At 48.7% G+C, this 12500-nt stretch overlaps 1 protein-coding gene across 1 annotated transcript in view; it reads right to left on the minus strand.

The window, feature by feature from the left end:
• hipk2 (homeodomain interacting protein kinase 2) overlaps positions 1–12500 on the minus strand; it is a 123835-nt gene that overhangs the window by 77231 nt on the left and 34104 nt on the right. Inside the window, exons 2-5 of the mRNA XM_063197820.1 lie at positions 3358–4311; positions 2551–3038; positions 1767–1958; positions 974–1155 (exon numbers count right to left, since the gene is read on the minus strand). Coding sequence (XP_063053890.1) covers positions 974–1155; positions 1767–1958; positions 2551–3038; positions 3358–4311 — 1816 coding nt within the window. The remainder of the gene's footprint in view (positions 1–973; positions 1156–1766; positions 1959–2550; positions 3039–3357; positions 4312–12500) is intronic.

The following is a 12500-nucleotide window of genomic DNA, read 5'->3' on the forward strand; positions in this document are numbered from 1 at the left end:
AATAAGGGCACTGCACCATGTAGCACTGCAATGACCCAAACTGAAGATTTCAAGATATCACAGCATTTTTTGTCGAGGAAAACCATTTACTGCATCATTGGAGAAATTGCATCACTTACAGTAAGCATCAGTAGCTTCACAGACATTTAAGCAGAAAACAAAATTCACAACACTACTGTGCACACTGCATTTCATTTAGCCCGCCAACCAAACGGGCGGGCGCACAGCACCATGAGTCAACAAAGTGCTATTTCAGCAGAGGGAGATGCAATGCCATGATTTCGTATATCACATCTGACGCACAGCTTAACTTAGCTAATAACATTCTCTAGATTTCTTTCTTGATTTAGTCACTTTGGTCAGTTAAATATGAAAGAAAGAGCTCTTTTCCGCTATAGAAACCTCAACTCTTGCTGAGGAAAGCAACACTACTGCACCATCACACTGCGTTTCATTTTAGCCAACCAACCAACTCGCGCACATCATCATCATCATCATCATCATCATCATCAACCAACAAAGCCAAGGGAAACACTGTCATTTCAGGAGAATTCCAGACAATTTCAACATGCATTTGTTTTGGTCACACTACCCTTGACTTGTCAGTACTCGGCAGCGTTTTTGTTTAGCCCTTTGCCTTTGCGGGCATTGCTTGTTTATTTTTTTTAAAGCATGTCTTAACCTACTCCAAATATCATCCAAAAGTTATGCAACATCAGCAGACACCTTACAGCACTACAATAACTTGGGATGTCTGTGCAGTCTCTGCATGTATGTGGTATGTGTTGAAAGACTGAATTCTCCTGTAACATTTGCCAGCCAGACTGCTGCCTTTGCTGGGCCTGGTACTTCACCTGAAAACACGTAGCCAACCAGCTATCCTCTGTACTGTGGGGCAGCAAGTAAGGCGCAAGTACAGCCCTTAGAGACGAGACAGCGTGAAACTAGTGAGTCCCAGGCCCGGGCCCCTTACCTGTAGTAGCGCGACTGCAGGTATGTGGAGCAGACTGCCTTGGAGACGTGGCTGGCCGAGCCGAAGTCGATGACCTTGACGCGGTAGGGCTGGCGCGCCGGGTCCACCAGCATGATGTTCTCGGGCTTCAGGTCGGCGTGGATCAGGCCCAGGCTCTTCAGCTTCATCAGTGCGGTGCCCACCTGCCGACCACACACACACACACACACCCATTACATTTCATTACATTACATTATATGACATTACATTACATTACACTTAGCTGATGTTTATATCCACACACCACACACACACAGCCATTACATTACATTGAATTACATTACATGACATTACATTTAGCTAGCAGTGGCCACTTAAGGATCACACACCACATACACACGGCCATGCTTAGCAAGCTACTGCAGCAAACTGTACACCACACATGGGCACCTAGAGTAGGCTGCCATGGAAAGCTATGGTCAGCAAGCTAGCAAATACACACACACACACACACACACACACACACACACACACACACACACACACACACACACACACACACACACACACACACACACACACACACACACACACACACACACAAGCATGCACACACACACACACACACACACACACACACACACACACACACACACACACACACACACACACACACACACACACAAGCACACACACACAACACACACACACACACACACACACACACACACACACACACACACACACACACACACACACACACACACACACACACACACACACACACACACACCAACTCCACTATTGTGCTGACCTGCTGCAGCACGGGCCGTATGTGTCTGAGGGGCAGCGGGCTGAACTTGTTCTGCTTCAGGAAGTCGTACAGGTTCTGTTCCAGCATCTCGAACACCAGGCACGTGTGGCTCTTGTGCTGGAAGCACTCGTAGGCCCGCACAAAGTTGAAGTCGTCCGCACTCTCCGTGCTGAGCCGCGCCAAGATGCTGACCTATATATATATACAACAGAACAACAACGGAGCACTAGATCAGACAGATGAGCTACACAGTAAAAAAAAAAATGCAGTTTTAATTACAACACTTGAATCCATCCAAAGTTGAAGTCGTCAGCACTCTCCGTGCTGAGCCGCGCCAAGATGCTGACCTATATATATACGACAGAACAACAACGGAGGACTGATAATCAGACAGATGAGCTACACAGTAAAAAAAAATGCAGTGTTAATTACAACACTTAGAATCCATTTAATGTATTTTGGAGCCAGAGTACTCTATGTTGAATTGAACATTGCATTTTTATTTTTGTTGTTACAGTGAAGATGATTTGCTTGTTACTGTGGAGATGGTTTTGGCGCAAACTGGTAAAAAAAAGCACACCAAGCCAGCCCAAGCCAATTAAGATCACCAAAAAAAGAACAGAAAATAACTTGAGCCATTTAGTATGCAGTATCAAGGGTTTGGGAAATGACCTGGCCTGGGTTCGAACCCCGGTCCCCATATTCGATGACCCTGCATCGCATAAATATGGCGTGCAATAGTGCAATGCGCTACGGTGACCCCATGACTGGTAATGGCTCTTACCTCGATCTGGCCCTGGCGAGCGTAAGACGGGTGGTTCTTCAGGATCTTGATGGCCACGATCTCGCTGGTGCCCCTCTTCCAGCACTTGACCACCTGCCCGAAGGTGCCCCTGCCCAGGAACTCCAGCACCTCGTAGGTGTTGGTCATGGAGCACAGCATCTCGTGCTGCACCAGCTGGTAGTCGCCCTCGCTGTTGCCGCCGCTGTTCTTGGAGGTGGCGGTGGACGCCGCTGTGGCCGTGGCTGTGGCCGTAGCTGTAGCTGTGGCGGTAGCCGTGGCGGTGGTGTTGGTGTTGGTTGTCGCCGCTGTTCCTCCTGCTCCAGCTCCGGTTCCGGTTCCGGTTCCGGTGCCGTTGGTGGTGGTGGATACGGGTAAAGCTGCGGCCTGCTGCCCTGATGATGCTGCCACTCCAAGGCCTCCTCCTCCTCCTGCTCCTCCTCCTGTTCCCCCTGTTCCTCCTCCTCCACCCGAAAAGGCAATGTCAATATCTAAAGTCAGCTTTATTGGTAACTTTTTCACATGTTATACAGAGCAGGTTGCTACGTCAATGTCAATATGCAAAGTTAGATTTATTAGCCCCTTTTTAATAATATGTTACAACATATCCTGACCTATCCTACTGTAAAAACACGAGACAAGCAACTGTACAAAGTAATCGAAATCAAATCTGGTTGAATTGGACGGGTAAAACCAGATAATTTGGAATATGCGGCACTGGATTTTAACAAATGAATCCAAATTGCCCATCCCTGATGACTACCATCATATCTTCTTAATCTAACCTCTACGCATATTGCCTATCTTAACTGTGAATTGGCACAACAGTAACCTCACCTCCTCCTCCTCCTCCTCCTCCTCCTCCTCCTCCTCCCCCTCCTCCGCTGCTGGTGGGTCCGCTATGGTTCATGGTGGTGTGCTCCTCCATGGTCTGGGCTGTGGAGGGGTTGTTATGGTTCTGGTTGTGATTGAGGTTGTGATTGAGGTTGTGCTGCTGCTGCTGCTGTGTCTGCTGCTGCTGATGGGCCTGATGGTGTTGAGGATGATGATGATGATGGTGGTGGTGGTGGTGCTGAGGAAGAGGCTGCTGCTCCAGCTCCTCGCTCTTGCGCTTCAGGCCGCACCGCTGGTACGTGTCCAGCAGGCTGACCGTGCTGCGCCGCGTCAGGTTGTGACCTGCTCCTAGTCCTCCGTTGCTACTGGCGCTGCCACCACCACCCCCACCAGCTCCGACACTCCCACTGCCACTCCCTACACCACCACCTCCTCCTCCTCCTCCTCCACCGAGCAGAGGCCCGGCCATGGATGAGAACGATCCGGAAGCGGAGGCCACCAGGATGTGCCCGGTGGCCGCGGTGGTGGCGGCGGCAGGAAAGAGGAGCGCCTGCTCGTAGGGAAGCGTGGCCTTGAGGCCCACCGGCGGAGCGGCGCAGGGGAGCGAGGCACACGGGCCGCCACTGCCACTGCCACTGCTGCCGCTCTTGCTGGACTGCTGGTGTGGGTGTGGGTGTGGATGTGGAGGCAGATGGGCGTGCGGGTGTGTGTGGGGGTGGGGGTGGGCGTGCGGGTGGGCATGGTGCGAGCCATAGCCCGTCATGTCCCAGCCACAGCCACCACCTCCTAGCCCTCCTCCCCCCAGCACCCCCATCCCCGCCCCGGCCACCGCCACCGCCGCCGGCTCCACCTTGAGCTTCTTCACGCTAAAGAAGGCACTGGACGCCAGAGCCTGCTGCGGCGAAAACACCTGCACTTGCGAGGCCATACCTGGAGACGAGGCGAGAGGAGGAGGAGGAGAAGAGAGGTGAGAGGAGAGAAGAGAGGAGGATGGCAAAAGAGAGGGGAGGGGAGAGGGAGAGGGAGAGGAAGACAAGTATATTTAATATTTGTTTGGTGTTTGGAGCTTCTCGACTGAAATCGTCTCACTCAACATAGACATTCTAGAGCAGTGTTTCCCAACCTTTTTTGTCTTGCGTACCCCCTAAGCCTCTTAGTTGTGCTATGAGTACCTCCTAATTATTTTGTTATATCATTTTCTCTGTCCTGATGTGGCTGCTCCATACATTTGTTATAATAATAACACTTTTCCAAGTACCCCCTGCAGTGTGCTCGCGTACCCCTAGTGGTACACGTACCCCTGGTTGGGAAACACTGTTCTAGAGAACTCTCATACTAAGCAGTACACAGTTGATGACATGATAACATTTGTATTAAAGACACTGTGCACGAGGCACTAAGAGCATTGATCTCCCAGGGACTCCGATTTCTAATGTACAGTGTGTGTGTGTGTGTGTGTGTGTGTGTGTGTGTGTGTGTGTGTGTGCGTGTGCGTATGTGTGTGCGTGTGTTTCTGTCATCCACAAGAGGCTTTGAGTTCCAGTAGGCAACAGTGGAAATGTTGAGTGCTGATCACCAGATTCAGTACAGACACTCCGTTATGCACCCTGCTCAACTATACTCACAACGCACTCTGCTCATCTCCTATATACGCTACCCCACACCATAGATATACTGTATACCAGGGCTATTCAATTGGAGGCCCGAGGGCCACATGCGGCCCAGATGCAGTCCACATGCGGCCCAGGTATGGCCCCCAAATGAAGCAGTATACATTTCAGTTTTGTTACTGCAGTACAACACATTATTTGCTTGTGAATCTTCTGCTTGTCTTATACATTCACAGTCAATGTGGTTAAGTTTTAGCTTAGAGGAACATGTTTAAAATTTGTTTGTGGACTACTGATTTTAAGTGTCATTTCAGTGGTCGTGATGTCTGAAAATGTGCGGCCCGACTGCAGTTCTTGGTTTCCAAATGTGGCCCAGATGAAATTCTAATTGAATAGCCCTGCTGTATACCTATGTCTATGCCCTTCAATGCATAGTGTTCAGCAACAAACCTTGCTCAACTCCCCTTCCTACCTCACAATGCACTCCGCTCAACTCCTATCACTACCCCACAGAATGCTATATACCGTCTATGCCCTTCCATGCATCATGTTCAGCTCTCTTGCCTACACCGTAATAAACCTTGCTCAACTCCCCTCCCTACCTCACAACGTACTCTGCTCAACCCCTTCCCATGGGCCGCCAATTGGGTAAACAACAACACTAGCATTCCCACACCACACTCCCAAAACAAGTGCCGGGGGGACACAGAACGAGAAACAATTCAGCAAGGAGGACAGGAAGAGGACAAAAGAAAAGATGAAGCATAATATAGTAGATGAAACGTTCATCTATTATCTGACAGGAAATGCATGATTGATAATATGCCCAGACTTCGAAAGAGCAATGGGACTCTGGAAGAACAGAAAAACAAGAAGGAGAGACAGAGGAAGCGAGTTGACTGGTCTTGTGCTGTGTAAGAGAATTGTTTTCTTTCGTTGTATTTTATTCAATGTCTTTCATTCTTTCGTTCTTTCTTTGTTTCTTTCTCCTTATGTCACACAGACACAGCCCCAGAAATACTTTTTGAAGACGGCCACATGAGCACAGAGGTGGCTGATTCCACTGCTCTACTGATGCTGACCCCAACCCCACTAAGATGAGACGAGACCAGGCCCCGATACAGCTGGATAGCCTCTACTGCTGGGGGGCACCAGCTCCCGTGCTCCTGTGCTCTTTATTCAACAGAGCTTTATCGACATGAAAAATAAATACATTTTGTATTGGCAAAGCATTTGCTGAAGGGGTACATTTGTAATAAATGTGTAATAAAATTACATTTTATGATGATGATGATGATGATGATGATGATGATTTAACACATTGAATACCGGCGGTGCTCACGGAATTATGTCGTAGAATACCAGCGTTCTAAGCCCTTTTTTACGTTTTTTTGTAGACTCACAGCTTATTATGTGATAGGGCCACTGAAATATGTTATGACTCGTTTGAAAGTGGAGACGCTGCCCTCTTAGTAGGTGAAAACTGTGTGTCTCTACGAGCTTTTATTGCCGAGTAAACCCACGCTAAACCGAAGTGGGTATCCATGGAATTCAGCTACAATCGGAGATATTGAGGTTTTTGTGAAGGGTGCGCTTCTTCAGAATGTGACGAGTTTGAAAGGGGATGAGTTGGTTTTAATCACAATTTGGTGCAAGGTTAGCTCTGACACACATCTTCCTGCACGTCAAGACACACCTCCTGCTCTAAACCATTACGACACTGGCAATCAATGCCCTTCGAAATCCACGTTTTTCACACAGACTGAACACAAGCTCTTTGCACACATGCAGAAGGTCGGACATTTGCTAAAATAGTTCCCGATGACTCCCGAAATAATAGCCCAACATTGACAACAAATCCCAATGATATGATGCTTAGATGTAGCCCATCCGATCCATATGTAGCCATCTATGCTAGCTTCTGGCTTTTCACATACAGGAAGACAGTTCAACATAGGGGTGAATAATCAAATAAACTTATCTGGTTGGCGATCAAACTTCTAAATCGGAGCGCATTACTCCAATTACAATTCGGGTGCCATTTTGATCCAAGGAGCTGGTAAAGGTCTAGGTAGCAAGCCCAGAAAGTTCAAGATACTCCTGGCACGATATACAATGGTCTCTGTGTTTACCTATTGCGTGAAGTCAGACACAATACACGCTACCGATCGTAGGCTACTAGGGAAACAACAACATAGCACGATTCACGAATACGGCAGCACACCTCCTGCTCTGTCACACTACGACACCAGCAATCGATGCCCTTTGAAATCCCCGTTTTTCACGTGGACTGATCACAAACTCTTTGCACACATGCAGAGGGTGAGACATTTGCTAAAATAGCTCCCGATGACTCCCGAAATAATAGCCCAACATTGACAACAAATCCAAATGATATGATGCTTAGATGTAGCCTAGCCCATCCGACCCGAATCATATGCGGTGGCAGATGGACACTCCCAGCTGAGATCGCTCCCGGACGTGTAGTCCCAGGTGTTTCTATCACTCCCGGACGTGTAGTCCCACCCGGATCGATAGTCTGGCTAGTGGGAGCGAGCCGACAGGGGAGCGTCCTGCGTTGGGAGCGACAATCAGGGAATCATGATATGTAGCCATGCTAGCTTCTGGCTTCTCACATACAGGAAGACACAGAAACTTATCTTTTTGGCGATCAAACGTCCAAATCGGAGCGCATTACTGCAATTACATATCGGGTGCCATTTGGATCCAAGGATCTGGTAAAGGTCTAGCAAGTCCAGAAAGTTCAAGACACTCCAGGCACTATACAATGGTGTTTACCTATTGCGTGAAGTCAGAGACAACAGATGCTACAGTGACCGTACTAGGGAAATCAATGCAGGCAGCGCGATAGGCGACATGGGTTGGCTTCCAGACATCTTGGTAAGTTAAATTAAAATATCCAAATCATAACACTCAAACATCATAACAATCAAACAACTTTGGACTGCAAATGTTGTCATTTATGTCCATCACAGAGCTACCAAAATCACATATATTGTCCATTGAAGGGTGTAGATTCAAAATATGATATTTAAATGCAAAAACGTATTTTTGCGTTTTGGTATACAACGCATGGGCGTGAAAAACGCATTATTACGTCGTCGGTACTCAATGTGTTAATAAAATTAGATTTAAAAAAAAGTTGTGCTAGCAATTGATTTGATAATAATTCCAAAATGGATGAGAGACAAGAGACGAGGGAGGAGACCGGGCCCTGATACTGCTGGGTAGCCTCTCCCTTCTCTGTCTCTGTCTCTGTCTCTGTCTCTCTATCCCGACGAGAGACAAGGAGGCACAAAGGATGAGACCAGGCCCCTGACGCTGCTCGTACTCCTCCCTCTCTGCTCTCTGGGACCCATCACAGCTGCTCCAGTCCACACAACAAACAACGTACGTACTAAAATAGTCCTCCCAATAGGCCCCTCCGACCAACATCAGGCTGTTCGCAGCGCTGAAATGATTACCACCCACCCAGCAGACAGGATTATTACAGCATGGGGCGCGCATGTACTCATGGGCTATTTATAGGACTTAAGAATTAAAGTTTACGAGTGTACATGTATTTGCCTGCGTGTGTGTGTGTGTGTGTGTGTGTGTGTGTGTGTGTGTGTGTGTGTGTGTGTGTGTGTATGTGTGTGTGTGTGTGTGTGTGTGAGAGAGAGAGAGAGAGAGAGAGAGAGAGAGAGAGAGAGAGAGAGAGAGAGAGAGAAAGAGAAAGGCAGAGAGAGAGAGAGAAAATGTGTATGTCTATTAGGGCTGTAACGATACACTCAACTCACGATTCGGTTGGTATCACGATTTGTGACCTACGGTTCGATACACCCCACGATTTCTGAAATGTATCTCCACTGAAGTTTGGAAACACTATCACATCAAATCATAAGGTTGTTTTCTGGAGTAATGGGTAATAAAACTTTGAAAGGGCGTATCACGATACTGCCTCCTTGTATCACGATACAGTATCGTGACTCTGTGTATCACCATTTCTCGGTTCGATACAATATCGTTACAGCCCTAATGTCTATGCATGTGTGCCTGCATGCATGTTTGTTTGTCTGTTTGCTCCTCCACATCTGAGGATGTGTGCAAGTGTGCTCGCCTCTAGCAATAGCCTTTTTGCTAATCACCCCCCACCCCCACCCCAAGCTAACACTTATTTCCCTTTATCTATGCACTTCTGCTGTGTTTGTTATCAACCTCCTTCCTCCCCTCTCTCCCTCTGCTCTCTCCTCTTGGGGGGTCATCCTTGCGGATCGTTGTCCTGCTGAGGAATTCCATCAGCATGGGATATTTTTGGAATGGTAAGAGCGTGCAGGAAGCGGCGTACAGTGCATGTCATTTTGTCTTCATTACTGGGCCTTGGGAATGCGGTTTCCTGACGTGTTAATCCAGAGAGCCCGTTTGTTTTCTCCACCTCCCTGCCTCCCTGCCTCCCTGGGCCTGCCATTCAGCTCTTCCCTCCTTTTCTTTCTCTCCTCCATTCCTGCAGCCCGTCATCCGTAAACCGCGCTTTCACTTACCTTACCACTCCCAATCACCCTATCACCCTATCCATTTTTTTTGCTATTTCATTTTGCATACTGGGTGGCGCATTTGTATGCATATTTTGTATCTGTCTGCATGTACAGTATCTCTTTAGAAATACTGTATGTTATGGGCTTTTTGTACTTTTGTTGAGGATATGGACAGTGGAGATGACGACAGGAAGAGACTGGGCAAGATAGATAGGGATAGGGCTGGTAAATGACCCAGGCCAGTCTAATACAAGTCCAACTGTGGTCGGGTGTCTTAGTGCAATGCATCACAGAACCCCTTACTGCATGTATACGTACCTTTTGTGTAAATGTACATGCAATGTGGATGTACCCCCCTAACATCATTCAGCCACATTTCTATCCATTTGTGTATGTCCATGTAGTCTATGTATCAATTTGTGAGTGATTTTGTGTGTGCGCGTGTGGACATGCATGTCCAAGCATTTTGCCTGCATTTTAAATCTTGTATACGTAGCAGTCTACCTGTATGTGTCTGTGTATGTTGGGACTGCTGTCTATGTATGTATATAACACATGTCTGAGCCATATTATAGTGCTTGCATACCTAGCTGTCTATGTAGTACATCTGTATGTACTGGTACTGTTGCTTATGTAGATATCATCCATGTCTGACTAAGACTGCTGCTCAGAACTTACTTACGTATGTCATCCGCCTGCCTGCCTGCCTGCCTGCCTGCCTGCCTGCCTGCCTGCCTGCCTGCCTGCCTGCCTGCCTGCCAGCCCGTCTCAATGTCATTGACCCTGTGACAAATATGTCAGGCTAAAGTTAGTGCCACAATCAGCCTCCTCCTCTTCCTCTTCCTGCTCCACATCGTCTTCATGCCCCTTCTCCTCCTAATCGTTGTCCTCCTCCTCCTCCTCCTCCTCCACATCCTCTTCATTCCCCTTCTCCTCCTAATCGTCATCCTCTTCCTCCTCCTCCTCCTCCTCCTCCACATCCTCTTCATTCCCCTTCTCCTCCTAATCGTCCTCCTCTTCCTCCTCCTCCACCCACCTCCTCCTCTTGTGCTTGCTTTACCTCCGGCATCTCGGCCGGCCCTAATAACCGCATGCATCCGTCCGTGCGGTGCGTCCCTGGCCAGCGCTGCTATTCCTGTCTGTGGGCCATAGGAAGAAGCTAAGGCCTCTCTGGCTCCCTCATTAAGGATATTAGTCACACAGGGCTGTTTTAAGCCCGGCAGTAGGTAAAGGTGGAGTGAGGGTGGAGGCCCAGGAGGGATGAGGGGGTGTTGGGGTATGTTATCTGCTGTGCTGTGCTGTGCTGTGCTGTGCTGGGCTGCGTGGGAGCTCAGTGCAACTGGAGCAGGGGTTATAGTGAGCAGATCTACTGTATTACCGAAGGGAGCTGCTGAACCAAGGTGGAGGAGGGAGGGCCACAAAGGTTGGGGGGGGGGGGGGGGGGTTGGGTGGTGGTGATGCAGGTTGAAGGAGGATGTGTGTGTGCTGTGTGTGGAAATAGTGCAAAGCCACCTCGACTGGAGGAGATAGAGAGGAGATATTACTGCTGGGGTAGCTGAACGAAGGTGGACGCCCAGGAGGGATTAATGGGTTGGTTTGGTGGGGTTTGGTGGGGAGTGGATGTGGCACTGAGCAAAGGCTCCTGAACTAGAACGATGCCAAGGCTCCTGGACTAGAGATACGTACGTGTATGCGTTTTGTAGGTGGTGGTGGTGATGGTGGTGATGGTGGTGGGAGCTGTTATAGTGAAGAGAAATTACTGCAGGTAGCTGATGCAAGGAGTCTGACCACTGGGAACGGAGTAGGCGGGGGGCAGTGAGGGTGGGTGGTGTTTTGTTTTGTATGGAAACAGTGACAGGGGTGCTCAGGGGTACCAGGTGGGGGCTGGGGGCAGGTTACACTGATCAGGAGGAGACATTACTGAACGGCAGCTCAACCAAATGGCCCATAGTGTCAATGGCTAACCCACTTCATAGGGCCGAGGTTCAGGAGACGACGTGCAAATAATGTGTGTGTGGGAGTGTAAAGGGCTCTGCATACTTCACGTGCGCACTTTGGCGCGAGTGGCGCGAGAACCATTAATGACGTCATCACTTGCGACAGACTATTCATACTTCAAAAGCGCTTTCGCTCGCATTGTCGGAAGTGCCCTCTGCTGTTCATGAGAGAAACGGCAGTATCTTTCGCAACTCGCAGCATGAGTTCTATGGATGTATAAAATAGAAAGCCAAACACGGCTGCTGTAGGGCTACTGAACGTCTGACTTGTGACTTACCACATTGAAACATATATTTTTTGTTGTAGCCTACATTGCCATATCATTCCAAGACCATTTGAGAGCATTGTTCTAGCGGCAGAATTTATAAATAGATCGCGGAACACAACGTGCTTCTGAACAAAGTAAACAATTGTTTCACTGAACAACATTTAAGAGAGAAGATAAAATAACTCTCTAGGACATTTTATTATCCTCAATATGATGCAGGATCCATTCTGTAGTAGCCTACAGTAGTTGTAGCCTCTCCTCGCAACTCCTGCTTTGTCTGCCTGCCTACCTGTATGGTCGTCGCTGGTGGCGCACGACAAGTTACAAAAATTCTGGGGTGCACGACGTCGCGCCACGGCAGCTCGCGCCACGGCGTGTGACGTCATTTTGGGTCACGTGACGGCGCGAGTGAGGTCGCGAGTGAGGTCGCGAGTGAAGTATGAAGGAGGGTAGCGCCAGTCACGACAAGTATGAATCCCCCTTTAGTGTGTGTGTGTGTGTGTGTGTGTGTGTGTGTGTGTGTGTGTGTGTGTGTGTGTGTGTGTGTGCGCACGCGTGTGTGTGTGTGTGTGTGTGTGTGCGTGTGTGTGAGTGTGTGCTTGTGCGCGTGTTTGTGTGTGTGTGTGTGTGTGTGTGTGTGTGTGTGTGTGTGTGTGTGTGTGTGTGTGTGTCAATTGTGTGCGTGCTTGTGTGTGTGTGGTCCAAGTC

This window comes from Engraulis encrasicolus, chromosome 4 (genome assembly GCF_034702125.1).
Source record: "Engraulis encrasicolus isolate BLACKSEA-1 chromosome 4, IST_EnEncr_1.0, whole genome shotgun sequence".
Taxonomy (NCBI): Eukaryota; Metazoa; Chordata; class Actinopteri; order Clupeiformes; family Engraulidae; genus Engraulis; species Engraulis encrasicolus.